A 14998-nucleotide genomic window follows, 5' to 3' on the forward strand; every position below is an offset into this window, starting at 1 on the left:
AGTGAAATGAGATAGAAAATGTGGGGACCACTTCTCTTCTTCTCTCTTTTCTCTTTTTTTCTTCTCTTCAGATCCTCTCCCAGGGAGGCTGCCACCGATGGCAAATGGGGGCGAGGCGAGCCTGGCCGAGCTCCGCCGCCGTCGCCGCACTGACGCACACGCGCTCGCTCGCTATCGCTTCCTCTACCCCCTGCGTCGTCGCTTCCCCTGTCCCCTTTGCCCCCGCTCCCAACGGCGAAGAGGCAGTCCTAGGGACATTCCTTGAGGACCAGCAGTGCCGCCGCCTCGACCGGATCTGGGAGCACCCCACTACCACGACAGCGGAGGTGGCTAGAGGAGGAGTGGAGTAGGCCGGCAGAGTGGTGGCGGCGGCTCGACCAGCCGAAAGTTGAGGATGTTGTGGCTGGTGAGGTCGAGCCGGGGCGAGGGGAGGGGGAAGTGGAGAGGGGGTTGGAGGAGAGAAGGGGAGGCGCTCACCCTCAATCTCGACGGTGCCGTCGGCGGTAAGCACAGAGTCCGCGCAGGCAGTGTAGCTCGCCTTGGCCTCGATGAACCACACCCCTCCGCCGGTGCTGTCGATCTCAGGCTTCCCGACGACCAGATTCGTGATGCGGCCGGCGATAGGGTGGTAGTGGACGACCGATGCGGCCTAGTCCTCGACGGCTTCGGTGGAGACGGAGGGGAATACCTGGATGAAGTCGATGGAGATGCAGACGGTGGTGGCCTTTGTCGTCGTTGTCGATGGAGGATAGCGAGAGGGAGCCGCCCGGGGTGGGCCCCGCCGAGGGCACCAGCGCGTCCCCCCGACAACCGGTGCTAAGTCGCTGCCTCCTCCTCGCCATCCCTAGTCGGCGTCTTGTCATCGCCGCCCCAATCTCGTCGTTGCAGCGGGTCACACCCCCACGCTACCTCCTCGCCGTCATGGTTGCAGTGGTCGCCGCCACCACCACATAGCCGGTGCCACCTCCTCTCCTCCCCCCTCTCTCGCCGGTGCGGCCGGCTGCCTCTCTCGCCGGTCCTCCTCTTCCACCGGCGTGTTGCCAACCCCCCTCCCGCCGGCTGCCTGGGAAGAAGAGAGAGATGTTGATGGGCTGATACGTGGGCTTCACATATTTTTTTATATTTTGTTTACTAGGATGCTATGTTAGCGAAACCAGATATCTATACTTCTATGAGATATAAATTGGACGGTTTTGTATAGTTTAGGGTGAAGATTTCTGTTTTTGCAGTTAAGGGACGTCAAAAAATCTCGCTCTTAAGTTGGAGGACCTCCAGTGAACTTATTCCTGATTTCACATTTCTCTCTTTTGGAAGCAGTAAAAAAAAGGTTGACCGGGAAATCGCCAGCTCCTTCGATCTGAAGACGACGAGAACCACGACAACACGACGAGAATTCACATTACTCTCTGTTTCTACAAGTTGACCCGGTGTTCGTTGGTCAATAAGAACAACACAACCACTTCGGGTGACATCGGTATCGATTGGCTTGGGTTTGACAGGTTAATAAGCCACGTCAGTTTGGATTGACAAAGTCACAAAACTACAGCGCACCAGTGAGCTCCCCAAACCGAATACGTTTTCTCACTGTTGTCTCATCCATCAAGCTAGTGAACCACCTCCAACAAATCTCCAACAAATCCCAGATCCTGATCGAAAGCGTCCCGCTCAAGCCGTGCCCACAAGCAACGAGCATATGCATATCACAGCTAGCCCCAGCACCCAACTCCACAGCAGCTGCAGTGCAGCAACAGCACAAATGAGGGTAACGACGTAGCAATGGGAGAAACCAAAGCCGAACAGCTGGTGACGGCCGTGTACAAGGTGCACGTCCACTGCAAGCAGTGCGCGAACACCATCGTGACACAGTTCACGCAGTTCCCAGGTGTGTGCCTGCTTCAGTACCCCGCAGGCCGCTGCAAAAAAATTTTTTTTGCCGTCTGAATTTGGCGCCTGCGCACGATTTACATTCTGATTAATTGCGTAGTAATAACATGAACAGGAGTCAGAGAGGTGAAATTGGATGGAGGAAAGGTGACAGTGAAGGGCATCGGCTTCGACGCCGAGAAGCTCAGGAAGAAGGTCGAGAAGGGATGCCGGAGGAGAGTTGAGCTGGTGCCTCCTCCCAAGGACATAGTCACTGAGGTCAAGAGCAAGAAGGAGGTAATTAATCTATGTCCTTGATTAAGTTATTTTTGGAGTTTCACTTGCCTGAAAAATTGGATTTTGGTTTTCTGGATATATAATACAGGAACTGAAGATCATCACTGTAAGGGTTCCCTTGCATTGCGCAGAGTGCGCAGCCAGGGTCAAAGAGGTTCTACTTGAGCACAAAAGTAATTAATTTCTGTACCTCGGACAGTTTTATCTCAATCCAACAGAATGAAACTGCAGATACTAATGTAGTAACCATATGCATGCAAAATGAATAAATAATTCAGGCATTTACGCGGCTAAGATTGACCTTGGGAAGAACTTGTGTGTCGTCGAGGGGGTGATTGAGGAGAAGAAACTCTTTGAATACATCTACCATAGAACGCGCAAGTACGGCTTCATCGAAAAGGTTGAGAAGAAGGAGATCATTGTGGAAGAGAAGGTTGAGGTGAAGAAGAAGGAAGCTGAGAAGAAGAAGGAAGGCGAGAAGAAGGAGGAGGTCAAGGTGAAGGAGAAGGTCAAGGAGGTCGTTGCTCCCTACTTCATCCCCTGCACGCACCCTCACTTCATCGATTACTCACACCCTGAACTCCATGGATTCAAGGACACGGTTTTCTTGCATTGCTCACACTCTAATCAGTTCCTCAGTAACGAAAACCCGGAAGCCTGCTCTGTGATGTAGAGTAATTTCAGATAGATCCAATATTTATGGAAAACGTGCGTCGAGGTATAGTATTTAATACTAACAAAACTTCGCATACATCCAGAATAAATTTGCTTCAGTTCAGAAAAGAAAGGTTGCGCTGCATGTCCTATATGTATCTGTGGGAATTCCGTATCTGTGTATACAGGCAAGAATCTGAAGTTCTGAACTAAGTTACAGAGAACAGCTCTCATAGTCATATATGAACAGTATGTAGCTTGACATTCCCGGGCTGCATATCTTGTTTCAGGAATCAGGCTAGTTTTTCATGTGCCTTAATGCTGAGACTACGAGAAATGCTATCAGGCAACCAATGTTACTGAATATAAGCGATAGTTATCATTTTGTCACCATAAAATCAAAGTGTGTCATTCGTGTGAAGAACACAGGACATTTAGTTGGAAGCATATATTAGATCAGCAAATACATGAACACACGAAATTGAAGATCGATCTCTTCACACGATCTGACAATCAATTAATCAATAGATATACACACACTTCATGTTATTTCTTCAGATCAAGTTAAGATCTTCAAATCATGAAAAGCTAGTTACTACTATCAGTGTACGTACGTGAGCGTAGCGCTGCAACTTAACCCAGCTTGCATGCATAGTGATCTTACAGGATTTCAATATATTTTGGAAGAAAACATTTGTCTCCCTCTCCAATTCAGGCACATGTGCTAATACTAAATGATTCACTCAATTCAACATTTTGTAATTACTTAATATATATATGTAACTAGGAAACATTTCGACATCAAAGCATGATGTACCTAGGAATCTATTTGAGGTATAATAATGAAAAAGAGGCAAACACAATATAAAGAAATACATGAACCTGAACTTTGTCAAAACAAGTACTAAGTGGTTAGTTCTCTATAATTTTCATCCTGTTAAAAAAGTATGGTTCATGCATGTAACATAGAGTAGCAACAAACACATTTTTTTAGATAACGGAACTACAATACAACAAACACATGCCCTTTGGATCTAAAAAACTTACTGAAATGGATACTGTAGGCAATCAAATATATACTTAAATGGATACTGCAGTATGCGCATGCGTGCGGCATATAGATACTGAATTGAATCCATTGACAACTAGTCAGTGAAGCTAAAAATCATGCTGGTCTCTACGACCTAACACACAGACTACTTAGTTCGGTTTCATGTAACTTGTAGCTGAACAGGGTAACTGAAATTAGCAGGCTGCAGTTTTTCCTTCTTCTATATATAGTTGCTGAACTTTCTTATTTTTCAGGGGCTTATAGTTTGTAGGTTGAAGCAAGGAGGTGATTTTTTTTTTCATCCTCTGAAGCCCATGAAAATTAATACTAATACATAACAGCAGATGATGTATTTTTAGGCCGGGGCTCCGTTCTGATGTATTTTCAGGGGCTTTACAGGTTTTGATACAAGAAAGTATTTAAAGCTCAATTATTGTTACAGATGAAAAAGGTTACAATTTGCAAGACCTGAACATTTTGTTGCAAGAAATTCCAATGTTTTCCAAAGCTGAGCACATTGAATTAATTGCGCGATCAAGCGGCGCGGTGAGTTAAGCCATAAACACAGTATTGATAAAACATGAAAGCAGCGCTGATGCAAAGACAGAGCCCATAGAAATAGAACACATGTCGTCAATAGAAACTTTAGGAATCTCAATTCTTTGAAGGTTCAAGTCCCAATAACTTAGGAACTAGTTCTCTGTTCTTCCATTTACTCTTACGAGCATCTTGCAATCTATGCATATAGGACAAGAAAGAACATGAGGGGACACACACTGTAAGTAGTGGTAAGATGATAGGCAGACAGTTGGTGAGGATTCCCCATGAACACTAGCTAGCCTGTTTTGAGAGGATGCAGTTGCTAATTGCTTTTGATCTTTAAACTAAGGCAAGTATGCACACGTGGGAGCAAGGAGTTGTAACTCGTGTTGCATTCCCCTAGCTTCCACATAAATTTTGAACCAGAAGAACTGATGACATGCATATAATTATGTTTCCCCAGCTGAACTATCTACAAATACTATAATATACATACATCACTGATTGTTATATATCATCACACAAAGACATCTAACACCTTCGTATCACACAAAAACAATTAGCTAAAACTCCAAAAGCACGCACCAGCACATCTATATGTGCATGATAAAGTAAGAATTGACAGCTTACGCCACACGAACACATAAAACCTTTTTCTTATAATTATCAGTTTGAGGCGAATCTCTCATCCACATACCAGTAACAAATTGAACATCAACAGCAAAACAAATAGAACGCCCATGCATCCTCGAACAATTTAAAGGCTACTTAATTATTAAAGCCAGATTGACAATTAAGAAAGGTTACACCACAAATTAAGGTTCAAAAGAAACAATAAAAGAAAAAGGGGAAAAAAAGAACAATAACGAAAACACATAATCAGAGATCGAGCAAACACTACGAAATAATTGTACATAGAGATAGAAATAGAGCAGTAGATATAGATCGATCGGTGGTAACCCTGAATACGTGGTTCATGCGTGCGTTCGCTAACCTTTTGCAAGCTGCGGCCATGAACCCTTGCGATGTCCTTTCCTTTGCTTCTTGTGATCTCTCCTCTCATCTCCTCTCCTTTCGCCGGAGCTACACCCATGTATGCGCATGTCAGAACGGTGGCCGTGCGCCGGCCCAGCCATGGCCGTCGGCGCCGGGAGGGAGCTGTGAGCCGCCGCCACCGGGCATGTTGTTGAGCGGCAGGTTGAAGAACGGGAGGCCGGCGGCAGACGGGTCCGGCGGGAACGCGCCACCCATGCCACCAGCATCGGCGCCGCCGCCGGGCTGCTGCATCTGCAGGCCGGCCTGCGGCGGCGGCGCCTCCTCCTCCTCCAGTGGGAGGCGCTCGTAGGCGACGTTGGCGAAGGACGCCGCGATGACGATGACCGGGCCCGCGGCGTAGAGCGCGCCGACGACGTTGCCGCCGACGACCTGTCCCTGGCCCCCGGCGAGGAAGATGGTGAGGCTGGTGGCGCCGGGGGGAGCCGGCGGCGGGAGGAAGGAGCCCGAGAGCGACAGGATCTCGAACCTCCCGTGCAGCGACACGACGGCGCCCGCGGGCGCCGACGGCTGACGCAGCGTCACGTTGGTGACCACGCCGCTGCCGCTCAGCACGCACACGCCGCGCTGCCGCCGGCGCGCGTACGTGGAGACGCACTCGAACACGTCGCAGCCGCTCCCGACCTCCAGGATGTGGGCGCGCAGCGTGTTGGCGCTCTCCCGCGTGATGATCACCGGCGGCTTCGGCTTGTTCTTGGAGCCAGGCGGGCGCCCCCGCGGCCGGCGCGCCACCACGTCGCCGGGCCCGCCGACCGCGCCGTCGGTGGCAGGACCTGACGACGAGGACCCGCCGTCATGGTCCCCGTACGGCCCGCCGTTGCTGTTGCCGCCGCCGCCGCTGCCGTTGGGGTCGTCGTCGGACGGCTCGTGCTGCTTGGCGTAGCTGTGCTGCAGCTGGAGGTCGGGGTGGAGGTGGTGGAGCTGGTGGACGTAGCGCGTCGCGGCGGTGCCGAGGTCGAGACCTGCCATGCTTCTCCACTAGCTCATGTACTGATGTAGCAGCAGCAGAGCGCCTCTCTAGCTCTAGCAAAAAAAATTTAAAATCTAAAAAAAAAGTGGAGAAAAAAGAGAGGAAAAAAACCGAATTGGAACAGGGGTGGTGTTTTGTTTTTAGGGTTAAAAGGCGGTGTTGGAAAAGGAAGCAATGATTTTTAAAGTGGGGGAGTTGTTTATACTCCTCCTTGTTTTTAAAATTTTTGGATGCACAGAGAAGCAAACAGAGAGAGAAATTAAAAAAAGAAGCACAAGAGAGCTTGCATGGAGGAGAGAACACCAAGAGAGAGCTATTGCTGTTTGATCTGAATTGGAGAAGGGAGAGGAGAGGAGAAGGGAGAAAGGCAAGCTATGAAGAAGAAGAAGAAGAAGAAGAAGAAGAAGAAGAAGAAGAGAGACATGCACAGGGGAAAGAGGAGAGAAAAGGGAGGGCTTGAGATGTTCTTCCAACCAGAGGTAGGAGGTGCAACACATAAAATAAGGGGAGAGGTGCCAAGGGAGAACAAATTCTAGTGTATGCTTGCACAGCTAAGCAGAGGAGACCTAGATCACCTCACTGACATGTGGGCCCAACAGAACACGCACACGAGGGAGGGCCCACGCGTCAGCCTCACGGGAGCTCAAGCGTGCTGGTGACAAGAGGAGACTTCGGAGAGGAGACGAGGAGCGGGATGAACTATGATGCGGAAATGTGATGCATGTCGATAGTGATGGCTAGCGTGTCATCGTGACCTTTTGCTAATTAACCATGGTTAAGCGGTTAAACCTGTGGTTTAGGGCTACTAATCAAGGTTAGAGGGCGTCCATAATGCGGCCCCTCGTGGGGGCCCACACCAGCGCATGCCACGATAGGATCGTCTGCGGCCATGGTTAGGTCTGGCTAGCTCTTGAGAGATGCACAACGAGAGGTGGATTAATTTTGCACTACTTCTACAATAATTGGTTCTCCGTAGTCTTTGTTAACAAATTCAATGGTTAATTTGCTCCAAACACTGCGGTCACAAAGAGTTACATACGCCCAACAGGTAGCCAGCTGCCTTTGGTATTTGTTACTCCGATTTGAATTTTGATAATTATAGTTATAGGGCGTATTTTAATTTTAAAGGTCTTATCAAAATCTTGCCAAATTAATAATTACACATGGTGTATAAAATTCTGCCAATAGATTAATTTTGTAATAAACTGTTTTCATGACACAATATAATTAGTAGTGAGGGCTTGCCTTTGGTAAAATCTATACATAACTTTGTAGCAGTTTCAGTTGACACTTTTTACCTAATTAATTTGGTTTACGAATTATATTGATCACGACTATAAATATATTCCAACATTAATTTAGCTTATCTAGGTAGCTATACCCATATGTATATGCTCATGGAGACAATACACGATTCATTCATTAATTCATCTGTTTGACATGTGTACATGTATACATGAGAGATGTGCAACACCCTCTAATAATTAACAAAAAAAAATGCCCGCGAATTGATTGATGCATTTCTTTAATTGGCCTTTGTCCTTTACAACATATTTTTAGACAACAAGATTTATAATTGATCGTGCGTTTATAGTTTACTTTCAATATATTACAAATGTCAAGTCAAATGAATGACCCACATCATGCTCGCGCTCAAACTGAATTTTATATGCAATATCTTATGATCAGTTCTTGTAAGCGTAACCTGCATGCCGTACTTTCACTACGTCTGATCGATGACCACAAAACTTTGGACACTAGACTACTTTTTACCATCTTTTCACGAGAGACCAATTAACACATGAGTAACCTCGAGCGCAACTGTTTCCGAATATTAATTTACAGCTTTTTAAATGTGTTTCGCCTTGGAAGAAACACGACCATGCATGCACATGAACACGGTAGATTTCAATTCTGTACACCGAGACGCATGGAATAATGCATAACTTTTTAAGGAACCAAAATAAAATATATCTATTTTTTGTAAAATCAAAGTGTTTTTGATTCCTTATTTTGTGATGAACAATTGGCATATGAGATTATTGGTTTTGATATTTGGAATTTATTTGTGAAGTGGTTACGGAGATGATTGGAATTTTACTGGTGGTCTACAGGAACTGTTGTGATGTGGTCCGGTCAGACCAGGCATGTGCTGCCGATCAGACTGGCGGCAAGCCCGCGGTCTGACCGGCCGACTCTGTGTCGGTTTCGGTTTCGGGTTGTTTGTTTGGATATCTGTGATTGTTTCATATTTATGGCTTCTAGATGGATACTATACGTATGTAATACTGTTGTTTGCTAATAATGAGTCAAGTTGGAGATAGCTTGGTCTCGGAATATGGTTTTTTTGTTTGCTTCATGTGTAGGTGACTTGATGCCTCAGGAGAGTATTGCCGGTGATAGATCGGGAGTCGACTTGGGGATAAGGCGATGTCCTTGACGATCAGATATCATGCGGGATACTTAGGCTAGAGTTCAATGCACGTGGTTGGTGAAGATTCCATATGGCATACGATGGAGGTATTGTGTGCGTATGGGATGCGGAGTCGAATTTGGAAGGAGTCCAAATTTGGTATGATTGGAGTTTGTAAAGTTTGTTTCTTGTGCGAGAAGGTTTCCTAGGTGGTTTAGGACTTCTAATATGAGTTTGATTCGTGGCTTTAGGCTGCCTACCTCATGTATAAATAGAGAGGGAGCATGAGGCTTTCCGGTATCGCTTTTGAGAACAACTGAGTTGATAGTTTAGTTAGGATTTCGAGTTTAGTCGAGATTTTTGTAAGAAGTGTTGTTGTTGCACTTTGTAAACACAGAGAGAAGTAATAAAGTTGGCATCTACTTTGAGAGTTCTTCGATTTGTGTTTCATCGGGTTCAGCGGTCTAACCGGCGACACACCGGCGATCAGACCGGTGTCATATCTGCGGTCAGACCGGCGGTGGCTACAAGAGGAATCTGCTGATCTTGGTGGTTCGACTGGACATTCTACTTCGGACCGACGACTTCCAGGCGGTCAGATCGGCGCAACACCTTTGGTCAGACCGCGATCCGTCGAATTTAAGGGTAACTTTTAATTCCGCAAAAAGTTTGGGTTTTTGGGTATACCAACCATTCACCCTCCCCTCTGGTTGGCTTAGTTCTTGTGTTTCGATCCTACATTATTTTAACGCGTAAAAGAATTGCACATCAATATATATATATATATATATATATATATATATATATATATATATATATATATATATATATATATATATATATATATATATATATATATATATATATATATATATATATATATATATATATATATATATATATATATATATATATAGGACACTCATATGGGGCACCATGGTGCCCGGGCACCATGGTTTCAAATGCACAAAATCACTCAAATTTTTCAAAATTTTCAAATTGTGAGTATATACCTAGTTATAAGAATTCGATTCATACCTATACCTATCAACAAAACAACTCAAATTTAACTTTATTTCACAATCCATGATTACATACCTAACTAATTATATGTATGGATGCTATATACCTAGAATCAAAATCTAACAAAAACAAGTTCAAATTCAGTTCAAACTTGCTTTCAACTAGTTAGTAAAGTAGTTAATATTAATACCTAAATAATTAAAAAAGTTTCATGCTCATTTGAATTGGGTATATACTCAATTTCAACAATGGTGCCCGGGCACCATGGAGCACCAAACAAATTTAATATATATATATATATATCCAGACAATAACAAATCAAAGAGAAATAAGATATCCCAAAAAAAACATATGCCATATGTTTTTCTCTGAAGGTGTACGTATTAGCAGGTTTCGTTGTTATGTAATTTATTATAGTAGAACATAACCGTCTATAAATCATATGTCGTTAACTTTTAAGAGAATAAGGACAGACGTCGTGGATCCATGCCTGGTATTATTATTATTATTATTATTATTATTATTATTATTATTATTATTATTATTATTATTATTATTATTATTATTATTATTATTATTATTATTATTATTATTATTATTATTAGAGATGTGCTTCTACACTTCTTTAAAAAAAAGTTGCACGAAAATCGAAGCACATCAATGGCTGTGATTAAAAGTGGGTTAACAGTTTAATCCTCATTAGTGAGGGGTATTTTCGTCCATAGAAATTTCAGCCCACAACGATATCGTTCTCTCCTCGTCAGGCAGCGCCACTGCCCGCTGGTTTCCTCTGCAACGTAAGCGCCACCCGCTTCACCTCCCTGCCCTGCTAGACCACCCTAACTAGATCCCATCGATGGATCGATGGATTTGCGGTGATTTGAGTTGGTAGTTCGCTCGCAACACGATGAGCGGGAGCTCCAGTGAATAATATGCTGCTCCACAATGAAGATCGTCGCCGCCATGCTCAACATGATCAGCCTCGAGCACGAGGACTATATATAGCAACGTCGACGTCCTCATCAAGGGCCACCACCTCGCGCCGTCGCCACTGCCACATTGAGCACGCCGCCGTGCCGGCAGTAGTCAGGCCACCCCAGCGACAGCTGCAGCAGCTTCTTCGGTGCCATGATCTACACCTCATTTAAGGCCAAGTCGCAATTCGATTGAACCAAAGTTTAAACAGAAGAAATAACACAAAATAAGCTTGTGCCCTTCGTGCTTTGGCTTGTTTGATATTTGTTTGTCTGCAATCTGCAACGGCAAGTTCGATGTGACTTGTGATGGTGGTGAGCTGTAAATGAACGGGGTAGACAATGGTATGCAGATACTTGTTTTATGACTACTGGCTGTGAGATGGACAAAATGGAGCGTCGTGCTGCACCGCGCGTCGAGAGGAAGAAGAGGGCGGAGCGGCGGCGCTGTTTGCAAGAGGAAGCCGGGCAACGAGGGGAGGAAGAGGGAGGGGAGGTGGCGAGGCAAGGGAAGCGCGGGCGGTGCTTGCGAGGCTGAGGAGCGGCGCTACCCAAGGAGAGAGCATCCCGGACTAGCGGTCGTAGTCGTGGAGGAATCGGCGTCGCCATTGGTAATTTGGTATCGCTGCAGAGTTGGACCGGGGCTCAAAATTCCATGGACAAAAATACCCCTCGCTAATGAGGATTAGAGTGTTAATCTCTCTTTTAATCTCATCCACTTATGTGCTTTGATTTTCGTGCAACCTTTTTTTTTAAAGTATAGAAGCACATCTCTTATTATTATTATTATTATTATTATTATTATTATTATTATTATTATTATTATTATTATTATTATTATTATTATTATTATTATTATTATTATTATTGTTGACATCACAAATCTATGAGCAAATATAACCTCTGTTCTTAAGAACGTGTGGATATGATGGAGTATATATATACATGCACACAATTATATATATTCAATTTAATATAATAAACACATAATTGTATCTTGATACTATATACTATATGGCAACTGGATCAAAAGATTAACTATATGACGAAAAGTAGGTCTCAAGATAACAAAACATTACATTAGTGTAATGACAATACATATAATTAACAAGCTAGCTAGTCTTAGTTAAATTAACTGAAAGTACAACTACTTACCACTTTTATATGCATCAAATCCAGCTATATATATCCTCAAACACTCACTCGTGCCTTCTCCTAGTGGTGCATGTATGCATGTTCCTCAATTTTTGTGTCAATAAACTCCGAATGCAAAACCAATTTTTTATTGTGTGCAATAAGAATATTCCAGCACGTACATAAGCTTCTCTACAAATAGATGTTCTTATAAGCAGCCTCCTTATATTTCTTTGTTGAAAATCTCTACACTTACATGTAGACACATCACACAAATGCACACACTACAAAGACAGTCCGAGGGCTACTAGCAATAAACACCCCCCCCCCCCCCCCTTAAAAAAAATCCCAAAAAAGTGAGCATCTGTTGACTGAAAATGTTTAGATTCTCGTAGATTGGAACCAATGTTGTAGAAATGTTTGTGGTGTACATATAATTTGAATCATGTGAATGCTTATATTTGAAAATGAATGCGGTCAATTTAATTTGCTCTTTTCAATTACATGGAGACATATACGCGCGCACCACACTCATACACCAGTGAATGTGTTCCATAAGACATGCTCAAAGAGATGCATCGAAAGGTCAACAGTACATAAATTCCTAGCCTCGCTAAAATCATATTGAAAGTGCATTAGCGCGTGAGTGCATTAGCCTCACTCAAATTCTATTGAAAGCAACATTTTCAACACAAAACAAGCATAATTTTAAAACATATTCAATATTTTATTTAACGAAACTAAATCGGTGTTGTAGATGTTGCTAAATTTTTCTATAAATTTGGTCAAATACAAAAAATTTTGACTAGGAAAAAAGTCAAAGCGACTTGTAATATGAAACGGAGAGAGTATATAGAATAATGATTCAAATGTAAAAGTAAAGTGATGTGGCTTTATGAGAGAAAAAAATGAGGGAGATAGTTTGGATCATATATTAATCATCTAAGGACTAAAATCAATTGATGTGATATGGCTTGATGAGAGAAAAGAGAAATAATATTAACCGAGTATGAATTATATGGATATATGCGATATTATTAAAAAATGATGAAAAGATATATTGAAATATTATGTGAATTATGTAGGATGGTGATTTAGCATGCTTGCATTTTAAAAGCTCTAAAACTTAGTAAATTATAAAATTGTAGATAACATAGCATGTTTGTATGATGTTTAAATGTAATAATTGTTAGTGGATGATGATGTAACATCTTCGCATGTTATGTTTTAGAATTTAGTGGGTTATAACTAGTAAGATATGATTTCCTAACAGTTAGAACTACATTTAGTGAAAGATATGTTTATACTCCGTCCTAAAATTAGTGTGCAGTTTTATTTTAAAACGGAGGGAGTAATTCCTTAGCAGAAATCTCATGCACGGCACATTAACTTGCAGACCCACATGCCAGAAGGAAAACAATGAGAAGTAAATAGTGATAATTTTTGGCTAATGTATGGTGAAGCGCTGGCTGGTAGTATTTCAGTACTTGTATGCTACTAGCAATACGTACCTCTCGATCCCAAACTTAAAAACGGCAAGTTGTGCCTGGCTAATCAGTTCTCGACAAGTATCCCCATCCAGGGAGCCGATCGATCGAGCCGACTGTGCAGCCGCGAGCCGACGCTACGGCTCGCCCCCCCACGTGCCCGGTCACGTGCGGTCAAGTGCGCGGCTGCCCCTAGGCGGTAACTCGGCGTGGCTGTCGGCCATGGCCGAGCAACACCGGAGAGAGAGAAAAGAGAGAGAAGATGAGAGAGACGAGCTCGCTTTCCTCGGAAACCACGCTCTGCCTCGCTACCTCCAACCCCAGCCCATGCGTCCCACTGCACGTGGGCCCCACCACCACAGCCCCAAAGCATGGCGCAAGAACCCTAACCCTAAGGACTCCCCAAAAGTTGTTGCAGTGAGACAAGAGAGAAGGAAAGACGAATACTGCAGGATATGCTTTGTAGTATCAGTTCGTTCTGAATGAACAGCTGCAACTATTGTGCTCGTTTTAATTAATTTCTTCTATATCTGTTTAGTTAATTAATTACCTTCTGCGCTAGCTAGAAAGTTTCAGTGACAAGATAAAGTTAAACTGCTTTCCAGAAAATAGTTAATTTACTTGCGCACACGAGCAAACATATACTAGTACTAGTAGCTAACACACACGTCGATCAATCTGAAGTCTGAAGATAGTTAAGGCAGTTAATAATGCTGCCATGGATCGATCATAAATTATGCTGTCCATGGTTGTACGTCGATCTGTTAGTTTATGAAAATAACATATACTCCTAGAGCTATGCTACTTGCATTATTATGGTATCGTAGATTATTTTTGTCTGGGCCGGGGGTTAGTGGATATAAGCTATCTCTTCGATCGGAAAGTAGCTAGCAATATATATTTTGGAGGTGGAGAGATCTGTAAACAGTGCCTCGTACTTCTGCTAACTCTCTGGTGATAATAAAAATATGATGATCGATTTGGTGTGTTTTTGTTTATTATCGACAAGTTAAGACGTTCGAGGTCGATCGGAAAGACGTATATAGATTCATCGAAAGGGATTCGGATAAGTTTAATTTGTAAGTACAATTCACGGTACGTGTCAGCTTAATTCTGCCTTCCCTCTTCTCACTACTTTCAGGTATCTTATTAATTAGTAGGTCGCAACTACCACTTTTCTAAGCCTGTCATAAAATAATACAGGGTGTTAATCATAGCTTGGTCCGGTGAGGGATTAAAAAGATTTAGGTTTCATGCTGTTCCTGGCAGGTCTCTTACTTTGAAGGTGCGTGCGCTTGTAAATTAATAAATTTGCCATCTTGTTAATCATTAATTTAACCATGTCCCATGTCCCGCCAAAATACACCAATCTCGCTCAACTTTGGATACCTTATACTATTAGTTGAGGGTAGTTAGTAACAATAATGCAGTCTAGTTAGTTGCTCCTCATGTATTTTGAAGCAGAAGTTTATCGATTTGTTTAAATATTACTTTCTCCGTTTCAAAATGTTTGACACAGTTAACTTTTTAGTACGTGTT

The 14998-nt window shown here is 43.3% G+C and overlaps 2 protein-coding genes across 2 annotated transcripts; one reads left to right on the forward strand and one right to left on the reverse strand.

Annotated features, from left to right (window-relative positions):
* Positions 1-1664: 1664 nt before the first annotated feature.
* Positions 1665-3040, forward strand: LOC4336817 (heavy metal-associated isoprenylated plant protein 4). Its single transcript, XM_015780250.3, has 4 exons — positions 1665-1882; positions 2000-2160; positions 2249-2333; positions 2439-3040. The coding sequence occupies exons 1-4, from the start codon at positions 1777-1779 to the stop codon at positions 2831-2833; spliced, it is 747 nt and encodes a 248-aa protein (XP_015635736.1). The 5' UTR covers positions 1665-1776; the 3' UTR covers positions 2834-3040.
* Positions 3041-5150: 2110 nt separating this feature from the next.
* LOC4336818 (AT-hook motif nuclear-localized protein 23) lies at positions 5151-6893 on the reverse strand. Its single transcript, XM_015778564.3, has one exon. It carries the CDS (start codon positions 6425-6427, stop codon positions 5510-5512), a length of 918 nt encoding a protein of 305 aa, XP_015634050.1. The 5' UTR covers positions 6428-6893; the 3' UTR covers positions 5151-5509.
* Between the last annotated feature and the right edge of the window lie 8105 nt (positions 6894-14998).

This window comes from Oryza sativa, chromosome 4 (assembly GCF_034140825.1).
Source record: "Oryza sativa Japonica Group chromosome 4, ASM3414082v1".
Lineage (NCBI taxonomy): Eukaryota > Viridiplantae > Streptophyta > Magnoliopsida > Poales > Poaceae > Oryza > Oryza sativa.